The following is a 27,053-nucleotide window of genomic DNA, read 5'->3' as shown; positions in this document are numbered from 1 at the left end:
ATTCAGTTCCGTAGCCTTCCAAATGTGTCGGTTGAAACCAGGGGTGGTATTCAGAGGTGGTTCCTCCCGATTCGCACCGGTTCTACAGAACTGGTAGCAAACCACTGGTGACGTCATGGTGATGTTGTAGAACCGGTTCTGTCGGTGCAGGTCCGTGGATTCCCCCATCTTTTTTTTGGATTTTTTTTTCTGAAAAAGGGAATTTTTTTCCAGGTTTCTATTCTGCGCATGCATTGCCAAATTGCTTTTGCCTTTTAAAAACATATTTGGGGGTTTGTCATCACTGCGTATACGCAAAAGAGGAAACGAACCAGCAGCGAAGTAAGTTACAACTCGCCCCTGATGGTATTCACTTACTTTCCCTACTTGTTCGGAAATGGGAGCACGCACGCTCCTTCTGCACATGCGCACAAATGTCTGTGCATGTGCTTTTCTCACGCACCTGGTTAGAGTTGGAAGTAAACATTCGGAGCAAGTAGAGCAATGAAAAAAACCCTGCAAAGATTTAGGGCTTGGAAAACATTCTTCACAAAGAGTAACAGTGAAAGAACCTGCAAGGTAAGAGCTGGGAAAATCATTAGCACCTAGTTAGGGCTGGGGGGAAAAAAGCTTTGAAAAAAGCTACATTCAGAGGATAAGATTCACCTGAATTTTTAGCCTCTTTTAGGGAAGAAAAAGGGGCATCTTATACTCCCAAAAATTGATATGTCAACACATCCTTTCTGCTCTTTCAACATCGAGTCTACGGAGAGGGGCCACATACAAATCTAATAAATAATAATAATAATCTGCATGCTCCCCACAAACTTGATGAGCAAGGCAGTTGTTTTTTTAAAAAAACCCAACTTTTTAATTCTTATTTGGTCCTTTGGAACCTGAGCTTGAAAACCACTCATGGGATAATTCATATTATACAGGGAACTGATTACAGATTTGATTTACAATTGATAAAATATCCTATGCATTTTTCTTAAGAGGCGCACCATATTTACATCATTAAAAATTATTCACAGCTCAGTGAGAGTGAACCGAGAGACACACACACACATAACATTAGACACGGAAAAATTAAAAAATAAACAGGTTTTAAGAAAGCAGAAATGGCTGACGTAATTTTCGGACGGAATCCATACAAATAACATGAGGAAGGACCGGGTCATTTCTGTTAGCCCCAGGACAATTGAAAGAAGCCAGGCAGGATGGAAGTTGACTTAGGAGCCAACGTGAAGAGGGCGAAGGAGCGGAAGAAACAAAACAGGAGAGGAAATTTTTAGCTTCCTCTCCACTGCTACCTGAATATGGGTGAGGAACAAATGTTTCACAGGTAGGAAAGATAATGATAAAACGATTGGCATTGCTGCTTCATCCCCCAAAGTCCTGGCAATGCCGTATTAGCCCTCAGTTCAGGCTTACCCTGTTCTTCTGGAGCTTTCCATGTGATGTTGGTGCCATTTCCTACATGTCGAAGCCCTTCTCCCTCCCCTCCCTCCTCCTGAGTGTTTATGGCATATTTGCAAACAAAAAATCTGTTTTCTGACATCAGTGTTAAATCGCTAAACAGTCCTACCCACCACCCCCACCCTGCTCAAGGTTCTTCAAGGGAAGAAGAATGGCTATTAAAACACGTGGAGGCTTCTCTCGAGCTCTCCACGAAGAGAGGAGGGCGATAATCCCAGGTCAAGCCCTTCCCCATCGTCTCCTTTTAAGGACCCCGTCATCCCGTACATCGGGGTGGAGCCTAGGCATCTGAACGGAGAGGAGTGTTTACCGTCGCCAATGCAGAGTTTTTGTTCAGCGGATAAATTCTCAGCGTGCCCGGAGAGAGAACTACCTGCCTCTGCCCAGGATTGAACTCACGGCCTCCCGATTGTGGGGCGAGAGCGCCACCTGCAGGCCACTTACTGCACCACTCAGGTCAACTCCTTCCTGCAGCCAGGGAATTCCAGTTCAACCAACTCTCAAACGCCTAGGAAGGGGTATCGGAACTTTGGAAGGATCGGGTTGCTTGGCCGTGGTCATTTGGATAGACAGGTGAGCAAAACCAGCTGGTCAGATTTCTTCGAAAGGGGTTCATAACCTCGCCCCACTCCACCCGTTCCCGATGTACCTCCCCAGGCAGTGGTCACCTGCCACTAAAGGCCATTAAACCACATCCCCCTAGAAGACGGAAATGCTGGCTTTTTCCCCCCCCAACACAGAGCTGTCGCTTTATTCTGGAAGGATGTCCACATTTTTCGTGGCCAAAATTTCCCATCCTCATCCATTTTCTTTGGAGGGGAAAGGACTAGAGAAGTGTCCAGTTCTACAAAACGCAGGATTCTCTGATCAAACTGGGGATCTATCCACTCGACACTGGAGGCTGAAACTGAATGATAGCAGGAGAAATATCTCCGATTCCTAATTTCCAGCTGTTGCATTTACACAGGAGCAAGGGACACAACTTTCTTTAAGGATGCCTCGATCCTTTCACCGTTTCTTCCTTCGCTGACTGGCCTGAGTTAATTCACCTCTCTATGGCTCTGTCCCATTTGCGATCAGCCCGCAGAGCTAAAAAGTTGGCATGGTCTGGTGTGCTTGCTCTGCAGGAGATTCCCACAGTCAAGGATGAACCACGATTGTGGTCGTTCTACTATGTGGTCGACCGAAGACTCTGGAGAAGATTCAGTCTCTGCATGTGTCTCCAGATGACTTTGTTAAGCCAACTATGGCCAAATGTTGGCCATTTCACTTTCTTTTTTGTCTGGCTAAACGCCAACTAACCTCTGGAGAAAAATGGCCGAATCCTCCCCTGCTCCCAGACCTTCTGGGAAGTCCCACTCCCCCCTCGAATTTCAAGCAAAGGGCACAAGTTCACCCCTTCTCCCAGCTCCACCCTTGCTATCCTCTGGCATCTTTTGTCTAGACCAGGTGTCAGCAACCTGCCCCTCTGGAGCCACATGCGGCTCCGTCGGGTGATCCCACCACTGGCTGGCCCTACAGCCTGCCCTCCCAGTCACCCCTTGCCTGGCCTGAGAAAGTAAGGGTGACGGTGGTGGATGAAGAAGCAGCAAAGGAAGAGAGAGAGAGATACAGAGAGAGAGGGAGGGAGATTGAGACAAAGAGAGAGAGAGAGACAGACAGACAGACACAGAGAAATGGAGAGAGTGGAGGAGAATGAGACAGACAGACAGAAACACAGAGAGAAAGAAAGAGGGGGGAGATTGAGACAAAGAGAGGAGAGACAGACAGACAGAGAAATGGAGAGAGTGGAGGAGAATGAGACAGAGAGACAGACAGACAGAAACACAGAGAGAAAGAAAGAGGGGGGAGATTGAGACAAAGAGAGGAGAGACAGACAGACAGAGAAATGGAGAGAGTGCAGGAGAATGAGACAGACAGACAGACAGACAGACAGAAACACAGAGAGAAAGAAAGAGGGGGGAGATTGAGACAAAGAGAGAGAGAGACAGACAGACACAGAGAAATGGAGAGAGTGGAGGAGATTGAGACAGAGACAGACAGACAGAAACACAGAGAGAAAGAAAGAGGGGAGAGATTGAGACAAAGAGAGGGAGAGACAGACAGACAGAGAAATGGAGAGAGTGGAGGAGAATGAGGCAGAGAGACAGACAGACAGAAACACAGAGAAAGAAAGAGGGGGGAGATTGAGACAAAGAGAGAGACAGACAGACATAGAGAAATGGAGAGAGTGGAGGAGATTGAGACAGAGAGTCAGACAGACAGACAGACAGAGAGAGAAGGGTCAAAAGGGTTTTGTGGTTCCTGATGTTTTTAAACAACCAGTTCTCTGCCCTAATGACCAGCTGGATAGGTGTGGCTTGGGGTGGGGAGTCATGTGACTGATGGAAATGAGTGACATTGAGTTGACGATGCCTACCCAGGTTTTGTGGCTCCCAATGTTTTCTTTTCTGTGGGAAACGGGTCCAAATAGCTCTTTGGAGTGTTTTAAGGTTGCAGACCGCTGGTCTAGACAGAGATTGGGGAGAGGAAAGGGGTTTGCAGCAGATTTGAGATAAACCTTCTCTAGATTGCCTTCATCAGCACAGGGGAAGAAATCCATGAGCTAAGACAGGAAGAACCCAAGGTCCAGGTTCCCTAAACTTTTAAGAGAACCGAAAGAGGGACATCTGCTACCGCTGACACCTCAACATTCTTGAGTCCACGCTTCCTCCGACCCTCTTGAAGATCAAGAGGGTCGGCAAGAAGAACGCTATATCCCTGCTTCCTTGGGTTTGAACCCATCCTATTCCACTAGGAACCCTGCCCTGGATACCCTGTTCCCGAGTCTAAACTCCACAGATCTTGAATCAGAGTCTCAGCGACTCCGAACCTCCTCCTGGACCATCTCCCAACATTCTGACCAGTGAAGGGCTGCTCATCTTCAGCACTTCCAGTGCGCCCGCTTAGACTGTCGTGGGCCTGGGCACTCCCAGCGGGTATATGCGCACCTGTCGGCGCAAGATTTTTCCTGCGCATGCGGAGCAAGCAAAATCTCATGTAAGGACGCGCATGCACATGAAATTTTGGAGATTTCCGTCGGTATTTTTGCTTCCGGGCATGCGCGGAAGAAAAAAACGCCGAAAATCGGTGAAATCTCGCTCACGCGAATGTCATCACGCAAGATGTTGCTTGCTCCGCATGTGCAGAAGCGAAATATCGTGCTGGGGGCCGTGAGTGTGCGCATCCTGGAATTTCCTACAGGGATGGAACACCTGACTCCACCAGCTGTTGACCACCACTGAATTTCTGACTGGTCCATTGGAAGCCCAACATCTCCCTGCGGGATCCAGTTGACCTTCATACGGGAAGATGGAACACTCTTCTACTGGCAGCTTCTCAAGGCCTCCGTGGAAGTCCGAGTGTCCAACTGCAGAGTGTAAAAGTGCTAAACTCACTCCACGTCCTTCAGGCTTAGCTCTACCTGCCAATCTTCCAGGTAGAGCTAAACCCAGAGCATGGAAGGCAGAGGGACAAACAGCCCCTAACCTGTTTTCATCTCCCTCCCGTGGGTGATTTCTGGATCATCTTTCTTTGTGGGAGGTGGATGGGGAAGGGGCCAAAAACAGACATTGGGGGTGGGGGGCCTCCCCTCCCTCTTTTAACAGCTAGGAAAATGGACCCCCCAAGTCTTTTTTCTTAAGGGCTGGGAAGTCCCTGTGTGCTCACTTCCTTTGTTTTGGCCTCCAGCTGCAACAACGGAAGGTACATTTGCAACCCAACAAACGCACACGGGCTTCGCCTCCCTAGAGGACCCCGACAAAGACACAACAACACAAAGACAAATTAAGACCTTCTGCTCTTCCCAGGCGGATAAAGCATTAGCTGGCCGGCCACCAAAATGGAAGGGTGGGCCTTTGTTCCTCGCCAAATCCACCAGGTGGGAGTGGGTGGTCACAAGGGAGGGAGCCAGGGGCAGGTGCCAAAGCAAAGAACCCCCCCCCCCCCTTGGTTCAAAGCTCAGTGTCTTCAGTATGGCTCCATTGTGTTGCAGCGACAAGTCCCTCCGGGAAACGGGCACCTCTATATCCCACCAGTCTCCCACAACTTGTGTTGCTTTGTGCAATGGCTGATGCATTGTATGCTTTGGGGCTCGTGTGAAATGCCACTCACCTTAGGCAGCTGCAGGCCAGGTCTACCCAAGGTGGACTTGCAGGACCCACATCTCTGTCATAATCGGGGATGTCCAACCTTGGTTACTTTAAGGCCCGTGGACCTCAACTCCTAGATTTCTCCAGCCGGCTATGGCTTGCTTGAATCGAGCTGAAGTCCACAGGTCTTAAAAGCTGGCTGGGGAAAATTCTGCAAGTTGAAGTCCACAGGACTTAAAAGTTGCCAAGACTTGGGTAACTCCTGCTGCAATATGTCTCGGGCCCGGAGCAACCGGTGTTGGGAGAAGGGAGACGAAACCCACCTCCTTCTCCCTTAGTGGAGCTAAGGACCCTCTCTAACCCGCCCCCTCCTCAGCCGCTGAGGCCATGAACCGCGAGGGAAGGCAGACAGACAGACACGTTCGCCAGAGGTATATTGTTGCCGCCGTAGGATATCTGGTGGCCGAGGGAAGGACGGACGCGTCCCCGCGCCAAGCGTGCTGGCAGCGCTCAGGCCGTTCGGTTTAGCTGGAACCACACGAGGGGCATCCATCCTTCCCCTGAGCTCTAAAATTTTTTTATCCTTGCTTTCCTATCCTGACCGCAGCTTTGGATAAAGTGCATCTTCTGTGGGAAAGGGGGGGGGGAGGGAGGGAGGGAGGGACGAAGGGGGAGATGGGTTTATTTTCCAGAGAGGGAGGGCAACCTGAGCAGCTCCCAGCCTAACCCCAGAGAACAGGAGAAGAGGCGCTTAGTTTGAAACCCGCGACTCGGCGGTCCTCCTTAATCCTGGCGGGCTCTGCACGGGTGGCTGGGGCAATGCGCGAGACAGGCGGGGTTAGAAAAAGGCAGAAGCAGAAGAGGGGGGCAGGGGGGGCCCTTTGTCATAGCGGCCGGGGCCCGTGAAGTCCCGCCACCTCGGGGGTCAGGAGGGGGTTGTGCGTGCCCTTGGTTGACATCCAGTCGTTCAGGAACGCCTGGGTGGCCTTGCGGTGCGCCAAGCGGTGCGTGATGGAGAATCCGGCGTTGCCTTCCAGTTGGGATAAAATCACCAGGACCTGCCTGAAGGGGGAGAAGCAAAATAGAGGAGAGGGGAAGGGGGGAGGGGAGAAGGATGGCAGAGGGAGGGGAGAGAGTTTCTTGAATGTAAAGAAGTTATTGATCCAAGCAACCCACCCCAATCGTTCAAATCCTTGCCAAAAAATGTTTCCGCCAACATTCTTGCGGAATTGCTAAATTAGAGCCGGGGTTGCACAGTGGTTAGAGTGCAGCATTGCAGGTTACTTCAGCTAACTGCTAGCTGTAGTTCATCAGTTCAATTCTCACCTCCGGCTCCAGGTTGACTCAGCCTTCCATCCTTCCGAGGTGGGTCAAATGAGGACCCTGATTATTATTATTATTATTTTATTATTTATTAGATTTGTATGCCACCCCTCTCCATAGACTCGGGGCGGCTCATAACAGAATAAAACAGTTCATAACAAATCTAATAATTTACAATTTAAAATATTTAAAAAACCCCATTATTAAGCAGACATACATACAAACATACCATACATAAATTGTATAGGCCCGGGGGAGATATCTCAGTTCCCCCATGCCTGATGACAAAGGTGGGTTTTTAGGAGTTTACGAAAGGCAAGGAGGGTAGGGGCAGTTCTAATCTCTGGGGGGAGCTGGTTCCAGAGAGTCAGGGCCACCACAAAGAAGGCTCTTCCCCTGGGGCCCGCCAACCAACATTGTTTAGTTGACGGGACCCGGAGAAGGCCCACTCTGTGGGACCTAATCGGTCACTGGGATTCATGCAGCAGAAGGCGGTCTCGGAGATATTCTGGTCCGATGCCATGAAGGGCTTTATAGGTCATAACCAACACTTTGAATTGTGACCAGAAACTGATCGGCAACCAATGCAGACTGCGGAGTGTTGGTGTGACATGGGCATATTTAGGAAAGCCCATGATTGCTCTCGAAGCTGCATTCTGCACAATCTGAAGTTTCTGAACACTTTTCAAAGGTAGCCCCATGTAGAGAGCGTTACAGTAGTCGAGTTTCGAGGTGATGAGGGCATGAGTGACTGTGAGCAGTGAGTCCCGGTCCAGATAGGGGTGCAACTGGTGCACCAGGCGAACCTGGGTAAACGCCCCCCTCGCCACAGCTGAAAGATGGGGACAATGATTGTTGGGGGCAATAGGCTGGTTCTATAAACTGCTTAGAGAGGGCTGTAAAATCCCTACGAAGCGGCATGTAAGGCTAAATGATATTGCTGTTGCTAAAATGAGATGAGATCACAGCTATTAAGCTAGGGGTGAAATCCAGCAGGTTCCAAAAGGTTCTGGAGATTTTGAGTAGTCCAGAGAACAGGCAAATACCACCTCTGGCTAGCAATGGAGATTTTGCAGTATGGCCAGCATATGGCCCCCAGGAATCTGGATCCTCATTTTAATGACCTCAGAAGGATGGAAGTCAACCTTGAGCCCCATCAGGATCAAACCCCTAACAATGGGTAGAGTTTGCCAGCAATACTGAACTCTAACCATAGAAACATAGAAGACTGATGGCAGAAAAAGACCTCATGATCCATCTAGTCTGACCTTATACTATTTCCTGTATTTTATCTTAGGATGGATATATGTTTATCCCAGGCATGTTTAAATTCAGTTACTGTGGATTTATCTACCACGTCTGCTGGAAGTTTGTTCCAAGGATCTACTACTCTTTCAGTAAAATAATATTTTCTCATGTTGCTTTTGATCTTTCCCCCAACTAACTTCAGATTGTGCCCCCTTGTTCTCAGGTTCACTTTCCTATTAAAAACACTTCCCTCCTGGACCTTATTTAACCCTTTGACATATTTAAATGTTTCGATCATGTCCCCACTTTTCCTTCTGTCCTCCAGACTATACAGATTGAGTTCATGAAGTCTTTCCTGATACGTTTTATGCTTATGACCTTCCACCATTCTTGTAGCCCATCTTTGGACCCGTTCAATTTTGTCAATATCTTTTTGTAGGTGAGGTCTCTAGAACTGAACACAGTATTATTCCAAATGTGGTCTCACCAGCGCTCTATATAGCGGGATCATAATCTCCCTCTTCCTGCTTGTTATACCTCTAGCTATGCAGCCAAGCATCCTACTTGCTTTCCCTACCACTGCACTGTCAGGATTTTCGAGATAGCTGGTTGACTTAGGGACAGTGATTTCCCTCCTGGACGCAAGCAATGGCAAGCTACTTCTGAAATACTTCGCTTGGAACAGTGCAGTGTTGTTGTTGTTATTATTATTATTATTAAAAATAACAATATATAATATATACAATATACCATATATAATATATAATATAGAACATAGAATACATAATGTATACTATATAATATATAATATAGAACATAGAATACATAATGTATACTATATAATATATAATATATAATATAGAACATAGAATACATAATGTATACTATATAATATATAATATATAATATAGAACATAGAATACATAATGTATACTATATAATATATAATATATAATATAGAACATAGAATACATAATGTATACTATATAATATATAATATAGAACATAGAATACATAATGTATACTATATAATATATAATATAGAACATAGAATACATAATGTATAATATATAATATAGAACATAGAATACATAATGTATACTATATAATATATAATATATAATATAGAACATAGAATACATAATGTATACTATATAATATATAATATATAATATAGAACATAGAATACATAATGTATACTATATAATATATAATAAATGAAAGGTCAGCTGGACTAGTGGATAAGATAGCAGGCTAAAAACTGGGAGACCATAAATTCTAGTCCTGCCTTAAGCACAAAGTCGGCTAACTTTGGGCCAGCCATTCCTTCTCAACCCTACGAAATAGGCAATAGCAGAAATATTTCTGAAAAACCTTGCCAAGGAAACTGCAGGGACTAGATCAGGTAATAAAACTTGATTTGCAGGCTGACATACATTTTTTTTAAAAAATAAATAAATTTAAAAATAGTAAATAAATTAAAATAATACAGTACAATAAATATAATAATAAAATAAAATGATAAAATACCACCCTGTTTCCCTTAAAATAAGATCCTGTCTTATGTATATTTTTTGAACTCTGAAATAAACGCTTGGCCTTATTGCCATGCACTCAAAAGCCCAATTGGGCTTATTATCAGGGGATAATAATAATAATAATAATAACAACAACAATAATAATAATAATAATAATTATTATTATTTATTAGATTTGTATGCCGCCCCTTTCCAAAGACTTGGGGTGGCTCACAACAACAATAAAAACAATATTATACTGGCACAAATCTCATATATTAAAAAAACCCTAAAAACCCTATCATAATTAAAAACCAAACAGCACATACATACCAAACATAAATTATAATAAGCCTGGGGGAAAGGTGTCTCAAATCCCCCATGCCTGGCAGTATAAGTGGGTCTTAAGTAGTTTACGGAAGATAAGGAGGGTGGGAGCAGTTCTAATCTCCGAGGGGAGTTGATTCCAGAGGGCCAGGGCCGCCACAGAGAAGGCTCTTTCCCTGGGGCCCGCCAGACGACATTGTTTAGTCGACGGGACCTGGAGAAGGCCAACTCTGTGGGACCTTATTGGCCACTGGGATTCGTGCGGTAGCAGGCGGTTCCGGAGGTACTCTGGATGCCTTATTTTGGGGGGAAACAGAATAAAAAATAAAATAAAAATAAAATAAAATAAAATAAAAAATAAAATAAAAGGCTGATTAGGGATCTTACTTCTCCTTAGTTCTACACCTTTAGCATTCGAACGCACATCGGACCAGCCATACCTGCATTTCTGGGCTCTCACCTGTGCAAAGGTGGCACACTGTCCTGTGTCTTCAAGCTGCCCCGAGTGGACACAACGTTGAAGCTATCTGTGCAATCACACTGGACGTGGAGATAGGACTTGGGGTGCCGATTCTCCACCACGACAATGAGACCGGCCCAGCCGTGGGTCAGGTAGTAACAGGTCATCCCTTCACGCCCCTGTTCCAGAAAGAAAAACCATCAGCCTGTTTCTCTGATGGAATCGTAACTCAAAAGACTGGAGGTTGGGAAAGGGTTCACATCCCATCACACTAAGCCAGGGGTCTCCAAACCTTTTACACAGGGGGCCAGTTCACTGTCCCTCAGACTGCTGGAGGACCGGACTATAAAAAAAACCTATGAACAAATCCCTATGCACACTGCACATACCTTATTTAAAGTAAAAAACAAAATGGGAACAAATACAATATTTAAAATAAAGTAGTAATAAGTAATTAATAATTAAATAATAAAGTAATTTACAAGTAAATTTAAACTTAAATCAACAAACTCCATTTCTCCTTCCTTCCTTCCCTCCTTCCTCTCCACTTCTGTCTTCCCTCTTCCTTTTCTCTCATTTGTTTCATTTTCCTCTCCCTCGTTCTTTCCCTCCATCATTTTCTCATTTCTCTCTCTCTCTCTTTCCATCTCTCCCTCTTCCTTTCTCTCTCCCTCTCCCTCTCTATCTCTCCCTCTTTCTCTTTCTTTCGCTCTCTCTTCTCTCTTTCTCTCACCCACTCTCTTTCTAACTCTCCCTCTTTGTATCTCTCACACTTTCTCTCTCTCCCCCTCTCTCTATTTCTCCCTTTCTCTCTTGCCCTTTCTATCTCTCCTCTTCATTTTTCTCTCCCTCTCTATTTCTCCCTCTTATTATATCGATTGGTAAAATCTCATGTGCTGCCGCGGGCCGGTTAAAAGACCCCAGCGGGCCGTAGTTTGGGGACCACTGCACTAAGCCAAGAGTGTCCGACCTTGGCGGTCTTTAAGACTTGTGGACTCCGGTTTTCAACCCAACTATAAAAATCTTTCCACATATCAGTATCACGTGTTTGCTTGTTGTTGTTAAGTTTTTGTGTTAATGTATCAAATTCTGCACAATCAAGTATTTTTTTGATCATATCTCATATTCTTTCTTCCAATTTTGTGGAATGGTGATCCTGACTGCAGTGATTAAGTGTTGTATTAAATAATAATGTTCCTTTTTAATTTTCATGTTTATTATGCCTAGAAGGAAGACCTCTGGTTTAAGTTGCAATTTAACTTTGGTAATTTCATGTATCCACATTCTAGTTTTATTCCAGGTTTTTTAATTTTTTGGACAAGTCTACCACATGTGAAAAAAAGCTCCGTTGTTATTTGTGCATCTCCATCAATTTGGTTTTAATTTGGGGTAAATGTGAGCTAATCTTGATGGTGATATATGCCACCTATAAAACATTAGATGTACATAATGTGGAAAACAAAAAGTTAGACATAGTATAGATAAAACTGGAATTAGAAATAAAAACAAGGATATAAATGATTAAGATTGTAAGCAACACTTTATTTATTTATTGTAAGATATTTATTATTATTATGACTATTAACCAATGTTACACTAACAATTATGCTGACGCTATAGACCGTAGAATTGCAAAATATAAACTGTCGAAGATACAGTTTGGGGGGGAAGGGAGGGATATGTGTTGCATTATCCTACAACAGACATATTACAACTGTATTTACAAGCTGAAAAATACAATGTTCTGTTCTTTTTGTTTTTAATATGTATATACTCAATAAATTTTTTCTAAAAAAAAAAAAGACTTGTGGACTCCAACTCCCAGAATTCCCCAGCCAGCACAGCTTTCTTTTAGCACAGCTGGGAAATTCTGGGAAATGAAGTCCACCAGTCTTAAAAATTGCCAAAGTTGGACATCTCTCTCTAAACCAACAAGTTGCTTGGGGAATTCTGGGATTTGAAGCTTTGACTCTTGGCGGCTGGTCGGACTTTTATCTCTTAGCCAATTTATCATGGAAAGCTGCCTGATGAACTGAAAAACCTGAATTTGCTTGTATAAATTTTGCTTTCTATATAAGAGTGTTATTTGAAATATCAGCGCGTGGATTCTCCCTTTGTTCCGATTTGCGTAGGTCAGAGTAGAACACTACTCAATGATCCTGAAGAGAACAATGAGATTTACTCGTTGTTTAGACTTTAAACATATAGAACTTTATTTTATGAAGTATGTGATATATTATGAATAGTTTCTTTTATTAAATATATATATAGAGAATTTTTTTATTAGCTATATGATACAATATTAAAATTTAAATAAGAGATTTTATTAATGTTTGAATTGATGTAATGTAAGACGGAGAAGAAGAATTTTTATTTAGACTTATAAGAATTGACAATGTTGTATAAAATTAATATAATTTTTTAGATGAAGAGAGATGAGCTTCCTTTGAGTGAGTAATAAGAAAAGTTTATATATGATTGATTTTAAGCATTGTTGTTGTGTTTATAACTATACAGTATATTGTTTTACCTTATGGTGGAGAAAAATATATATACAGTGTTCCCTCGATTTTCGCGGGGGATGCGTTCCGAGACCACCCGCAAAAGTCGAATTTCCGCGAAGTAGAGATGCAGAAGTAAATACACCATTTTTGGCTATGGACAGTATCACAAGCCTTCCCTTAACACTTTAAATTACCATTTCCCATTCCCTTAACAACCATTTACTCACCATTATTACTGGTACTCACCATTGAATAAGACACTTAGTGATCCTGATATTTATAAACATAATTATTTATTAACAATAACTATTTTTTTTGGTATTTATTTGCAAAAATTATTTGGTGATGACATCGGGCGGGAAAAACCGTGGTATAGGAAAAAAACGCAAAGTATTTTTTAATTAATATTTTTTGAAAAACCATGGTATAGGCTATTCGCAAAGTTCGAACCCACGAAAATCGAGAGAACACTGTATACCCAAATGATCCTGAAGAGAACTGAGTTCTTCTTTTAAAAAAATATTTTCTAATCACTTTACTGTCAATAATCAGAACTGCCAAACTCAAATCCAAAACTCTGGCCTCTTCATAGAAACATAGAAGACTGACGGAAGAAAAGGACCTCATGGTCCATCTAGTTTGCCCTTATACTATTTCCTGTATTTTATCCTAGGATGGATCTATGTTTATCCCAGGCATGTTTCAATTCAGTTCCTGTGGATTTATCAACCATGTCTGCTGGAAGTTTGTTCCAAGCACCTACTACTCTTTCAGTCAAGTAATATTTTCTCACATTGCTTCTGATCTTTCCCCCAACTAACCTCAGATTGTGGCCCCTTGTTCTTGGGTTCACTTTCCTATTAAAAACACTTCCCTCCTGAACCTTATTTAACCCTTGAACATATTTAAATGTTTCGATCATGTCCCCCCTTTCCCTTCTGTCCTCCAGACTAGACAGATTGAGTTCATCTTCAAGAGGGCGATGGCTACGGACACCCACCTCGTGGCGCTCGCCCTTGTTCTCCGTGAGGAGAATGATGGCGTCGGCCAACGTGGTCGACTGGGCCTCAATCTGTTCTACCATCACCAGGCGGGAACCATAGATGGCCAAGATGTAGCTGGAAACTTCGGCGGGCGGGCATTCGCTGCTCGATGTAGGGCTGGAGCCTAAAAGAGATGGAGAGATCCAGAGATGTGGCTGGATTCAGTTGCAGGAGATGGCGCCCAAAGCTTTACACCAGTGTTTCCCAACCTTGGCAACTTGAAGATATCTGGACTTCAACTCCCAGAATTCCCCAGCCAGCAAATGCTGGCTGGGGAATTCTGGAAGTTGAAGTCCAGATATCTTCAAGTTGCCAAGGTTGGGAAACACTGCTTTACACCATCATCATCATCATCATCATCATCATTATTATTATTATTATTATTATTATTATTATTATTATTATTATTTATTAAATTTGTATGCCGCCCCTTTCCGTGGACTCGGGGCGGCTCACAACACAATAAAACAATTCATAACAAATCTAATAAAATACAATTTAAAATTTAAAATAGTTTAAAATAGTTTAAAAAACCCATTTTTAAGCAGACCATCCTGCCCGGCATCCCTACAGTGAGCTTAAGAGGATGCAAAAATCATTCCTGTCTCCTCAGCACTTAGGAACTTTGGCTAATTTTTCTCAGGAAAACATAAGACACAGATAAAAGCCGGGGTGGTGCAGCAGGTAGAGTGCTGTACTGCAGGCCACAGAAGCTGACTGTAGATCTGTAGGTCAGTGGTTCAAATTTCATCACTGGCTCAAGGTTGACTCAGCCTTCCATCCTTTCGAGGTGGGTAAAATGAGGACCCAGATTGTGGTGGAAATATGCTGGCTCTGTTAAAAAGAGCTATTGCTAACATGTTGTAAGCCGCCCTGAGTCTATGGAGAAAGGCGGCATAAAGATTGAATGAATGAATGAATGAATGAATGAATGAATGAATGAATGAATGAATGAATGAATGAAGTTGGGGGAAAGATCAAAGGCAACATGAGAAAATATTATTTTACTGAAGGAGTAGTAGATCCTTGGAACAAACTTCCAGCAGACATGGTTGGTAAATCCACAGTAACTGAATTTAAACATGCCTGGGATAAACATATATCCATTGTAAGATAAAATACAGGAAATAGTATAAGGGCTGACTAGATGTACCATGAGGTCTTTTTCTGCCGTCAGTCTTCTATGTTTCTATGTTTCTAATGAGTGAGTGAGTGAGTGAGTGAGTGAGTGAATGAATGAATGAATGAATAACACCGAATTATTCAATTGATTATTTCTGTGATGGTTAACCTATGGCATGCAGAGCCCTCTCTGTGAGCACGTGTACAATCGCCAGCTGCTCTTCTGGATTCCGGCACTAATCTTCACATGTGCCAGAGCCCCGCGAACCCGAAGACCAGATGGTGCGCCAGCCAGTTGGTCTTTGGTGTTCAAGGGCTGTGGCGCATGCAAAGATCAACTGGCCGGCATGCTTGTGTGCGCCGGGAACCAGAAGGAAGGGAGGGAGGGAGGGAGGGAAGGAAGGAAGGAAGGAGAGACAGAGAGAGAGAAGGGAGGAAGGGAGGGCAATAGCACTTAAGACTTGTATACTGCTTCACAGTGCTTTTCAGCCTTCTCTAAGCGGTTTACAGAGTCAGCCTCTTGCCCCCCAGCAATCTGGGTCCTCATTTTACAAACCTTGGGTTGCTGAGTCAACCTTGAACCAGTCACCATCAAACTGCTGGCAATTGGCAGAGTTAGCCTGCAATATTGTATTCTAACCACTGCACATCATGGATGGATGGAAGGAAGGAAGGAAGGAAGGAAGGAAGGAAGAGGAAAGGAAGGGCAATAGCACTTAGACATATATACCACTTCACAGTGCTTTGACAGCCCTTTCTAAGCGCTTTACAGAGTCAGCCTGTTGCCCCCAACGATCGGGGTCCTCATTTTACCCACCTTGGAAGGACGGAAAACTGAGTCAACCCTGAACCTGGCGAGACTCAAACTGCCAAATTGCAGTCAGCCGGCAGTCAGCAGAAGCAGCCTGCAGTACCGCTCTTTAACCACTGCGCCACCGTGACTCCTTAAGAGGGCTTTGCTTCAAACGCTGGCATCTTTATCTTCCCTCTCAGTCCCACCTTCCAGCAACCAACTCGTTGCTCTCACCTACCTGGGACTGAGGTCCCCGACACTGGGGCCGTCCAGTGGTTGAAGGCACAGCACACCACGGCATACTCGCCCGGCTCCAGCATGATGTCACAGTTGACAAATTTCTTGACCGCTCGCTTGCTGTGGGCCATCAGGCGTCCCAGGCTCAGCTTACTCCCATTGATGAAGGTGGCCCGAAACACCATGATGCAGAGGTCAAGGAGATGGCTGTCCACGGTGTCCGAGCGTCTGAGAAAGGGAAAGAGGGAAGGGGCTACAGCTCAGAGGCCAGGCGCTTCTTGTCCATTTAATAATAGAATAGAATAGGATTTTATTGGTCAAGTGTGATTGGACACACAAGGAATTTGTCTTGGTGCATATGCTCTCAGCGTACATAAAATAAAATATACATTTATCAAGAATCATGTGGTACAACACTTAATGATTGTCATAGGGGTCAAATAAGCAATGAAGAAGCAATATTAATAAAAATCTTAGGATATAAGCAACAAGTTACAGTCATACAGTCAACATGGGAGGAAATGGATGATAGGAATGATGAGAAAAACTAGTAGAATAGAAGTGCAGATTTAGTAGAAAGTCTGACAGTGTTGAGGGAATTATTTGTTTAATAGAGTGATGGCGTTCAGAAAAAAACTGTTCTTGTGTCTAGTTGTCTTGGTGTGCAGTGCTCTGTAGTGACACTTTGAGGGTAGGAGTTGAAACAGTTTGTGTCCAGAATGTGAGCGGTCAGTAAATAATAACAATGATGATGATAACAACAACAACAACAACAACAACAAGAGAATTGGACCTCTGTGCTAGAACCTCGGTGCATCACCCAATGGGCCTGATCTTCTGCCTCACCTGCTGCCTTCCTGGAAAAGGGCAAACTCCAAAGTGGCTCGCTCCAGCACAGTCAGGGACGTGACCGTTATGGGCCCACTGGCCTTGTTGGGAAAAGTCGCCTGCACACGCACTTCGTGCCAGTCGGAATGAAGCTTGCAGATGTCCACGGAGTCAAAATACCTAGCAAGAGAAAGCAACCTCTCTTAACCTTGGACCAGTCGCTCTTTCTCTCTCAGCCCAACCCACATCACAGGATGGAGGTCGTGAGGTGGGTGGGTGGATGGATGGATGGAAGGATGGGCGGATGGACGGAGATAGGTAGGTAGGTAGAGGCAGGCAGGCAGGCAGAGATAGATAGATGGATGGATAGATAGATAGGTAGATGGAGAGAGAGAGGAAGAAAGAGAGAGAGATAGGTAAGTACGGATAGAGGGGGTAGGTAGGTAGAAAGGCAGATAGATAGTGAGGGGGTAGGTAGGTAGATAGGTAGATAGGCAGATAGATAGGTAGATAGATGGATGGAGGGATGGAAGGATGGAAGGATGGATGGACGGAGATAGATAGGTAGGTAGAGGCAGGCAGGTAGGCAGAGATGGATGGATAGGTAGATGGAGAGAGACAGGGAGAAAGAGAGAGAGAGAGAGAGAGAGGTAGGTAGGTACGTATAGATAGATAGAGGGGGTAGGTAGGTAGAAAGGCAGATAGATAGATAGATAGATAGATAGATAGATAGATAGATAGATAGATAGATAGATAGATAGATAGTGAGAGGGGGTAGGTAGGTAGGTAGATAGGTAGATAGGCAGATAGATAGATAGATAGAGAGAGAGAGAGAGAGAGGTGGGTGGATGGATGGATGGATAATGTAGGTAGGTAGATAGAAGAGAGAGCGAGATGAAGAGAGAGAGAGAGACTAGATAGCCAGACAGACCCAGGAGGCATTTCTACCTTCTGATCTTAAGACCTGCAAACTGACTACCCCACAGCTGAACCCAAGCAACCCAAGAGCCTCTGGGACGCAGCTGGTTCCCCCTGGGAGATACCTGATGAAGTCGCTGTATTCCATCCAAAAGACCCCGTCGCTGCTCCCGTGGGGCATCAGCTCGTGACGCAAATGGGAAGGCCAGTGGGACCATTCGTCAGACCAGCTGCCATTCCAAGAGAAGCGGCCCCAGGGATTACGAAGTCGCAGCAGCCTGGATGGGATTTAGGAAGAGAGGGGGGGAAAGAGAGAGAAAGGTGGGTTACTCAGCTCTTACTCTGAGCTAAGAGTAAGGCATAAGCTCTTTATTGTAGGAGGAGAGGAGAGAGACCTGGGGAGGGCAGACTTAAATGTGTCATCAGCCGACAATCGTTACGTTTCCACGAACGGTCCAAATCCAACCCTTCTTGAATTCCATTGCACCATTATCTGGCACCAATGTAATAATAATAATAATTTATTAGATTTGTATGCCGCCCCTCTCTGAAGTAGTACTGATCTTCGGTTGACGAGATTATGGTTAGGAGCAAAGGATCAGGAGCATCCATTAAGTTGCAATTCAGAAAGTTTTATTGCTTCAAATCTATACCCAAGAATCTAGTTAAATAATGTTCAATACTAAATTGGCACCAGATAAACGTCAATTGTATTGAAGGTGGTGGACATTTGTGGCAACATAACGATTCTAGGCTGGTGATGCACTTAATTCCACCCCCACTGCTGTGCCTGCTCTTCTCCTATGTTTACAAAGGTACAAAGCAGGGGTAGGTTTCTCTTACCTTCCCTACTGGTTCGGAAGTGCGCACTTCACATGTGTGAATTATATACAGGTACTGATCCTCTGCGCATGCATAGAGGGTTTTTTGCCAGCTGTTTTTAAGCAGCGGCAATCGGAAAACCGATTTGGCGGCCTTCACTAATGGAACGGCGAACAGGGCCAAATTTCTGCCACCAGCTTGTGCAAACCAATCCAAACTGGTTAGCAACCCATCGCTGGTACAAAGATTCGCCTCCCCGACGTGTACACGCATGCACCCACACAAGATTCAGCTTCTGCGCATGCGCCAGAGGTGAAATCTCGCGTGAGGATGCTCGCGCACGTGAGATTTCGCCGATTTTCTGTGGTTTCTTTGCTTACGTGCATGCAAAGATATCGGTGAATATTGGCGAAATCTCGTGCACGTCGGCGTCCTTCTACGAGATTTTGCTTGACGCAAGCACAGAAGGCAAATCTTGTGCTGACACATGTGCACTTGCCCACAGGATGCGCCCGCGCCGGTCTCCAAGAATGCACTGGTAGTGCCAGACACAAGGAACCCTTGCCTACTTGGAAGGATGGAAGGCAAAGTCAGCCTTGAGTAGGTTGTTATGTTCGGTAGTTGAGTAGATTGTTAGTGTCGCAACGACAATATAGAAATACTACACCATGAATCGATAGAACTCAACCTCCCCCAAGAAAAAAAAGAGCTTGTGCCCCTCCAGAAATACCTAAGACGATTACAAATACAACATTTACAATTCAAGGAAATAAGTATACAATTCCATACCCTAGACATAACTTAAGGTCGCTCGACAACGATAGTCAATGACATGGTTGACGATTTAGGTTTGTTTTTGTTTTTATTCACTATTAAAATTTAATAGTACAGTGTTCCCTCGATTTTCGCGGGTTCGAACTTCGCAAATAGCCTGTACCACGGTTTTAAAAAAAATCTTAAAAAATACTTCGCAGGTTTTTTTTCTATACCACGGTTTTTCCCACCCAATGACGTCATACATCATCGCCAAACTAATAATTTTTGCAAATAAATAACAAAAATAATAATTATTGTTAATAAATAACTATGTTTATAAATATCAGGATCACTAAGTGTCTCATTCAATGGTGAGTACCAGTAATAATGGTGAGTAAATGGTTGTTAAGGGAATGGGAAATGGTAATTTAGGGGTTTAAAGTGTTAAGGGAAGGCTTGTGATACTGTCCATAGCCAAAAATGGTGTATTTACTTCCACATTTATTTATTTATTTATTTATTTATTTATTCATTCATTCATCCTATTTTTATGCCACCCTTCTCCTTAGACTCAGGGCGGCTTACAACATGTTAGCAATAGCACTTTTTAAACAGAGCCAGCCTATTGCCCCCACAATCCGGGTCCTCATTTTACCCACCTCGGAAGGATGGAAGGCTGAGTCAATCTTGAGCCGGTGATGAGATTTGAACCGCTGACCTTCAGATCTATAGTCAGCTTCAGTGGCCTGCAGTACAGCACTCTACCTGCTGCGCCACCCCGGTTCTACTTCGCGGAAATTCGACTTTTGCGGGCGGTCTCGGAACGCATCCCCCGCGAAAATCGAGGGAACACTGTTTATACGTTAAACATACTTGTTTGTCTTTTCCCACCCCTTATTCCCTTGTCCCCTATGTGTGTTTTGCTTGTTTTGGTTGTTTTTATGTGTAGAAAATTAATAAAGATTTTTTTTTTAAGATTGTTCGTGTCGCCATGTTTACCTGCATCCTTGCACGTCTCGTACATCCAATATGGAATACGCGTGTCGTGGGCGAAGACCCATGCTTTCGTAGGCCGCATCATCCACCTTCATGTTGCCTCCTCCACACGACGCTCCCATGAGGAAGCTGAAGAGTAACAGAAACGGGAATAAAAGGCGGGGAAGGTGTGAGAGAAGAGAAAAGGGACAAAGCACAAAGATCTAGGCCACTGTTTGCCAACCGTTGGCAATCTCCACAGATGAGTGGGCTTCAAATTACGCAGTTCCACAGCCATCTTGGGCCCCGCTAAGAATTCTGGGAATTAAAGTCCACCCGGAAGGTACCAGGACCGGGTGTGTCAGTCTTATTTGAAAGTTTGGTGCCCCAAAGGTAATTTCTTAAAAGTCAACTGGACTATTGTTTTTGAGTTTTTTTGCTTGAAGAGATTTCACTTCTCATTCAAAAGGCTTCTTTAGTTTCGCTTCTCCTCCAACGAAGCTTCTTCAGTCAAAACGGAAGAAGCTTCTTGAGAAAGAAGTGAAACGCCTTCAAGGAAAAACAAAGAAAGTCCAGTTGCCTTTTTGAAAAAAAAAGACCGTTGGGACAACCATGGCCTGAGTCCTTCGAGATTGGGCGGCATAGAAGTTGAATAAAATAAATAGATACACAAAATAAACAGAGACTCTCCACACACCTGGAAGTATTCATTCTCTAAATTTGATAGATAGATAGATAGATAGATAGATAGATAGATAGATAGATAGATAGATAGATAGTTAGATAGATAAATAGATAGATAGATGATAGATAGATAGATGATAGATAGATAGATGATAGATAGATAGATGATAGATAGATAGATGATAGATAGATGATAGATAGATGATAGATAGATAGATAGATAGATGATAGATAGATAGATGATAGATAGATAGATGATAGATAGATGATAGATAGATAGATGATAGATAGATAAATAGATAGATGATAGATAGATAAATAGATAGATGATAGATAGATAGATAGATAGATAGATAGATAGATAGATAGATAGATAGATAGATAGATAGATAGATATCTGGGAAATGTAGAGAATGAATACCTAACTTAATATATATTATTAATATATTATATTACTATATTAATACCTAATATATATAGGTGATTCGACACAAAAATATGTAACCCTTCCCTGGTGCAGAGCTGAAGGGATTGGATACTGTAGCCTAGAGGATAATTCTCTGCCTTACAAGGCAAAGGTTGTAGGTTCACGTCCCAGTGGGTATGGCTAGCTGATGAGGCCAAAATAAGGCCAAAATAGATCTATCCTAGTCTCCCTTAATTTTCAAATTCAGCAAAAAAAACCCAACCATGTGACATATATATATATTCAATTTCTTCATGGTTTACTAGACATAAAAACTGACCAGGATCATGGAGGCATGTCCTGTTTCCCTGACCCTTGAAGGCGACAAATTATTGTGACTTTTTCTTCAGACTAAACCACAGTGGACTGCCCCATTTGTAATGGGGATAGGAGAAGAGCTGCTATTTTTGGAGAATATGTTATCCTGGAATTTCCTACTGGGATGGAGCACCAGATTGTGTAAGCAGTAGCCCATCACTGAATTGCTGACAGAAGGGCCTAGTGCAGAAGTCTTCAAACTGAGCCGCTTGAAGACTTGTGGACTTCAATTCCCAGAATTCCTATGCTGGCTGGAGGATTCTGGGAGTTGAAGTCCACAAGTCTTCAAGCGGCCAAGTTTGAAAACTTCTGGCCTAGCGGAATTGAGGGGACACCTGAGGGGGAGAGTCCATCTTGCACTCCCTGATCCGGGTGGTGAACTACAGGTAGTCCTTGACTTACCACAGCTCATTTAGTGACCCGTTCAAAGTTACCACAACCTTGCGGAGAAAAAAGTAACTTACGGCCATTTTCCCCACACTTATGATCGTTGTGGCATTTCCAGAGTCCCGCGATCCAAATATGACTGCTGGGAAACTGGCATGTACTTTTGACGGTTGCAGTGGCTCGGGGTCAACTGATCCTCTTTTGAGACCTTCCGACAAGCAATGGGGGAAGCCAGATTCACTTCAGAACCGGCTTCCTTAACTTAACAACGGCAGTGATTTGCTTAACAAAGGCGGCAAGGAAAGATCGTAAAAGTAGGGCACGAAATGTCACTTAACCTGTCAAGCCGCTGCAGAAGTTGGTGATAAATTAACGGCTTGCTACCCTGTCGATAGAAGACCTGATGTTTGCGGGCGATCCAGGTGAAATAGGTCAAGGTTCCAGGTAACATCTGAACTGAATCAGAATCTGGGTCAAAGTATTCCTCAAAGTTCCAATTTATTTCCGGAGCCATCCTGGCACCTATACAGTGGTACCTCGACATACGAGTTTAATTCGTTCCAGACCCGAGCTCGTAAGTCGATCAACTCGTATCTCGAACGAATGACTTTAGGCTTTGTTTTTCACACCGAGATAACTGGAAGCAAGTAGATTCTTGCGCCACCTAGTGGAAGCTCGGCTCATATTCCGAATTTGAGCTCGGGTGTCGAACAGAAATTCCGCTCACGTCGCAGCTCATAACTTGGAATACTTGCATGTGGAGCAGCTTGTATCTAGAGGTACTACTGTATTAGGAAACCTGGATCTGAGTTTCTTACTCAGTTGAAAGTTCACATCCCTTGTCCCCCACCCACAAACTTATCACGTTGTCCATTCAAATCGTGCCAGCGTGGCCAGCCCTCTTCCCACTTCCGCCCAGGTGGGTGGGCATAGGATGTCCTTGAACTACTCAAAAGAATGCTTTGATGGCTGCATCTCTTCCCTCCTGGCATTCACCCCTCCCAGGTTCCCACAAACATCAGGTCTTCTACAGACAGTGTGGCAAGCCGTTAATTTATCACCAACTTCTGCAGCAGTTTGACATAACCGCTGTCTTGCTTTGCCAGAAGACATTTCTGGCTCAAAACTGTGGAGTTGTAAATCGAGGACCACCTGTACTTCAAATCGGGACACGAAGGGGACTAGGCTAAGGGACCAGATTCTCTCGGGCTCCTTGTGATACGAACTTTGTCCTCCTCCAACCTTAAAAGGGAAGCCCCTCCCTTCTGCCTTGTCTTACCCAGCCTCCTTAGAACTCAGCATTTTGGCCCAGATGAGGTCAGTGTCAATGGCCTCCTCGCGAGGGTTAGTGGAGCTGACCTGCAGCATCAAGCTCTGGCAGGGAGCGCCGGTCAGCGTAGCCAGGCCTTCAATGGCGCGCCCTGCTTGGAGGGCAAAGTATGAGCCGTGGAGTTTGGCCAAGGCCTTCTCAATCAGAGCCACCCATAGCTGTTTCCTCTGAGCCTGGGGAAGGAAGACAAGATGCACATAATTGACTTCAACAAGAAGAAAGATGTACAGTTACCACTGTACATAAACGGCGAGGAGGTTGAGAGGGTTGGTAGTTTAAAATGTCTGGGTATTCATATCAGAGAGGACATCATAGAGCCAGGGTGGCGCAGCAGATAGAGTGCTGTACTGCAAGCCACTGAAGCTGACTGTAGATCTGGAGGTCAGCAGTTCAAATCTCACCACCGGCTCAAAGTTGACCTCAGCCTTCCATCCTTCCGAGGTGGGTAAAATGAGGACACGGATTGTGGGGGCAATAGGCTGGCTCTGTTCAAAAGTGTTGTAAGCCGCCCTGAGTCTAAGGAGAAGGCGGCATAAAAATCGAATGAATGAATAAATCTCATGGACTATGAATGTTAACATCCTTGTGAAGAAGGCACAAAAGAGGCTGTATCTTCCAAGAATGCTCGGGAAGATAAATCTATCTCAGTATCTATTGTTGTCCTACTATCGCAGCACCATTGAGAGCGTCCTAACATGGCAACCTACAGCTCCGTACCGGATAACAAACACTTTACAGAGAATCATTAGAACTGCCCAGAATATCATTGGGCTCCAGTTACTTGCCCTGGATGACATCTTCACATCTCGCTGTTCTAGGAAGGTGCACAACATTCTCAGAGTCTCTTCTCATCCTGCTTACAATCTTTTTGGACTGCTGCCTTCTGGCAGAAGATACAGAACTATTAAAACTCGAACCTCACGTTTTCTGAACAGTTTTTATCCCAGAGCTATAATTGCACTTAGCTAGGGGGTCACCATCCGTCAAATGATGGACAATACTGCCTAAGCTGGAAACCCTACACTACTTCAGATAAATGGTTGTCCGACATCTTCTTAAAAACTTCCAGTGTCGGAGCATTCACAACTTCTGGAGGCAAGTCGTTCCACTGATTAATTGTTCTAACTGTCGGGAAATTTCTCCTTAGTTCTAAGTTGCTTCTCTCCTTGTTTAGTTTCTACCCATTGCTTCTTGTTCTACTTTTAGGTGCTTTGGAGAATAGCCTGACTCCCTCTTCTTTGTGGCAACCTCTGAGATATTGGAACACTGCTATCATGTCTCCCCTGGTCCTTCTTTTCACTAAACTAGCCATGCCCAGTTCCTGCAACCGTTTTTCATATGTTTTAGCCTCCAGTCCCCTAATCATCTTTGTTGCTCTTCTCTGCACTCTTTCCAGAGTCTCAACATCTTTTATGCATTGTGGCAACCAAAACTGAATGTTGTATATTTCAAGTGTGACCTTACCAAGGCCTTATAAAGTGGTATTAACACTTCACGTGATCTTGATTCTGTCCCTCTGTTAATGCAGCCTAGAACTGTGTTGGGTTTTTTGGCAACTGCTGCACAAGTTGATACAGTTGATGCTCAATACAGTCGCTTTCCCCCAATTCGTGGCACCCACCTGGGAGAAGAGGAGATAGCCACACTCATCACAGGGCAGCATGTCATCCACCAGCACGGTGGTCCAGGTGCCATCTTTGCATAGCCGGACTTGGTAAGCCCCCTCGGGGCACATGGTCCTTGTGATCATAACCCTCTCCACCAATTCGGGCCGCTCCGCCAGCACCGCCAGTGCACTCAGGAACCTGAAAAGAGATGGGCATCTGATGAAGGTCCCTAATTGTGAGAAATCATTCATGAGAATGCCCCTAGCCTGGTGCCCATATTCCATTGAGCAGGGTTTCCCAACTTTGGCTACTTTTAAGACATATGGACTTCAATTCCCAGAATTCCCTAGCCGATCATGTGATTTCCTAGCCGATCATGTGATTCACCTTAAGACCATTGAGTGGTCTCGATTTAATGTCGGATGAAAGTGAATGTCCACCTGGGGAGAGCTGATGTAACATAGAAACATAGAAGTCTGACGGCAGAAAAAGACCTCCTGGTCCATCTAGTCTGCCCTTATACTATTTTCTGTATTTTATCTTAGGATGGATATGTGTTTATCCCAGGCATGTTTAAATTCAGTTACTGTGGATTATCTACCACGTCTGCTGGAAGTTTGTTCCAAGGACCTACTACTCTTTCAGTAAAAATAATATTTTCTCATGTTGCTTTTGATCTTTCCCCCAACTAACTTCAGATTGTGTCCCCTTGTTCTTGTGTTCACTTTCCTATTAAAAACACTTCCCTCCTGGACCTTATTTAACCCTTTAATATATTTAAATGTTTCGATCATGTCCCCCCTTTCCCTTCTGTCCTCCAGACTATACAGATTGAGTTCATGAAGTCTTTCCTGATACGTTTTATGCTTAAGACCTTCCACCATTCTTGTAGCCCGTCTTTGGACCCGTTCAATTTTGTCAATATCTTTTTGTAGGTGAGGTCTCCAGAACTGAACACAGTATTCCAAATGTGGTCTCACCAGCACTCTATATAGCGGGATCATAATCTCCCTCTTCCTGCTTGTTATACCTCTAGCTATGCAGCCAAGCATCCTACTTGCTTTCCCTACCGCCTGACTGCACTGTTCACCCATTTTGAGACTGTCAGAAATCACTACCCCTACAAGTAGTCTTCAACTTAATGGATGCAACGGAACCTTTGTCAGAAGGGTCACAAAAGATGATCACGGGATCTCAGGACACTGCAACCGTCATAAATATGAGTCGGTTGCCAAGGTTCTGACTTTTGATCCCATTGCCCTGCAATGGCCATAAGTGTGAAAAATGAACATCAATCACTTATTTTTTTCCAGTGATGTAGCTCTAAACCGGAGGTCTTCAACATTGGCAACTTTAAGACTTGTGGACTTCAACTCCCAGAATTCTCCAGGCTGAGTTAATCTTTAGATCTTTAGATCATTAGCAGCTAGTTAGGGCTGGAAAAAAAAGCTACATTCGGAGTAGAAGACGCACCCAAATTATCAGCCTCTTTTAGGGAGGAAAAAGGTGCATCTTATATTCCAAAAATACGGTATATACTGGGAGTTGAAAGTCCACAAGTCTTAAAGTTGCACAGTTTGGGGTCCCCCTGCTTTAAACGGTCAGTAAATGAATTGTTATAAGTCAAAGGCCACCTGTATTCTTCAGGTTTCACTGGTAAAACCTGAGAAAGTATTATTTTATGAGAATGAGAAAATATTATTTTACTGAAATAGTAGATCATCCTTGGAACAAACTTCCAGCAGATGTGGTTGATAAATCCACAGTAACGGAATTTAAACATGCCTGGGATAAACATAG

General features: G+C 44.1%; 1 protein-coding gene across 3 annotated transcripts in view; it reads right to left on the bottom strand.

Moving 5' to 3' along the window:
- Positions 1-826: 826 nt before the first annotated feature.
- The window catches only part of CAPN15 (calpain 15), a 165,552-nt gene continuing 139,325 nt past the window's right edge, over positions 827-27,053 (bottom strand). For all 3 annotated transcript variants that reach the window (XM_070761017.1, XM_070761018.1, XM_070761015.1), the window contains exons 4-12: positions 25,268-25,451; positions 23,596-23,819; positions 20,486-20,611; positions 18,034-18,186; positions 17,009-17,170; positions 16,164-16,390; positions 13,968-14,134; positions 10,464-10,642; positions 827-6,650 (exon numbers count right to left, since the gene is read on the bottom strand). In XM_070761017.1, the coding sequence (XP_070617118.1) occupies positions 6,473-6,650; positions 10,464-10,642; positions 13,968-14,134; positions 16,164-16,390; positions 17,009-17,170; positions 18,034-18,186; positions 20,486-20,611; positions 23,596-23,819; positions 25,268-25,451 (1,600 nt within the window). In that variant the 3' untranslated portion in view covers positions 827-6,472. The remainder of the gene's footprint in view (positions 6,651-10,463; positions 10,643-13,967; positions 14,135-16,163; positions 16,391-17,008; positions 17,171-18,033; positions 18,187-20,485; positions 20,612-23,595; positions 23,820-25,267; positions 25,452-27,053) is intronic.

This window comes from Erythrolamprus reginae, chromosome 9 (assembly GCF_031021105.1).
Source record: "Erythrolamprus reginae isolate rEryReg1 chromosome 9, rEryReg1.hap1, whole genome shotgun sequence".
NCBI lineage: Eukaryota > Metazoa > Chordata > Lepidosauria > Squamata > Dipsadidae > Erythrolamprus > Erythrolamprus reginae.
This window is presented reverse-complemented; position numbering and strand designations above follow the sequence as displayed.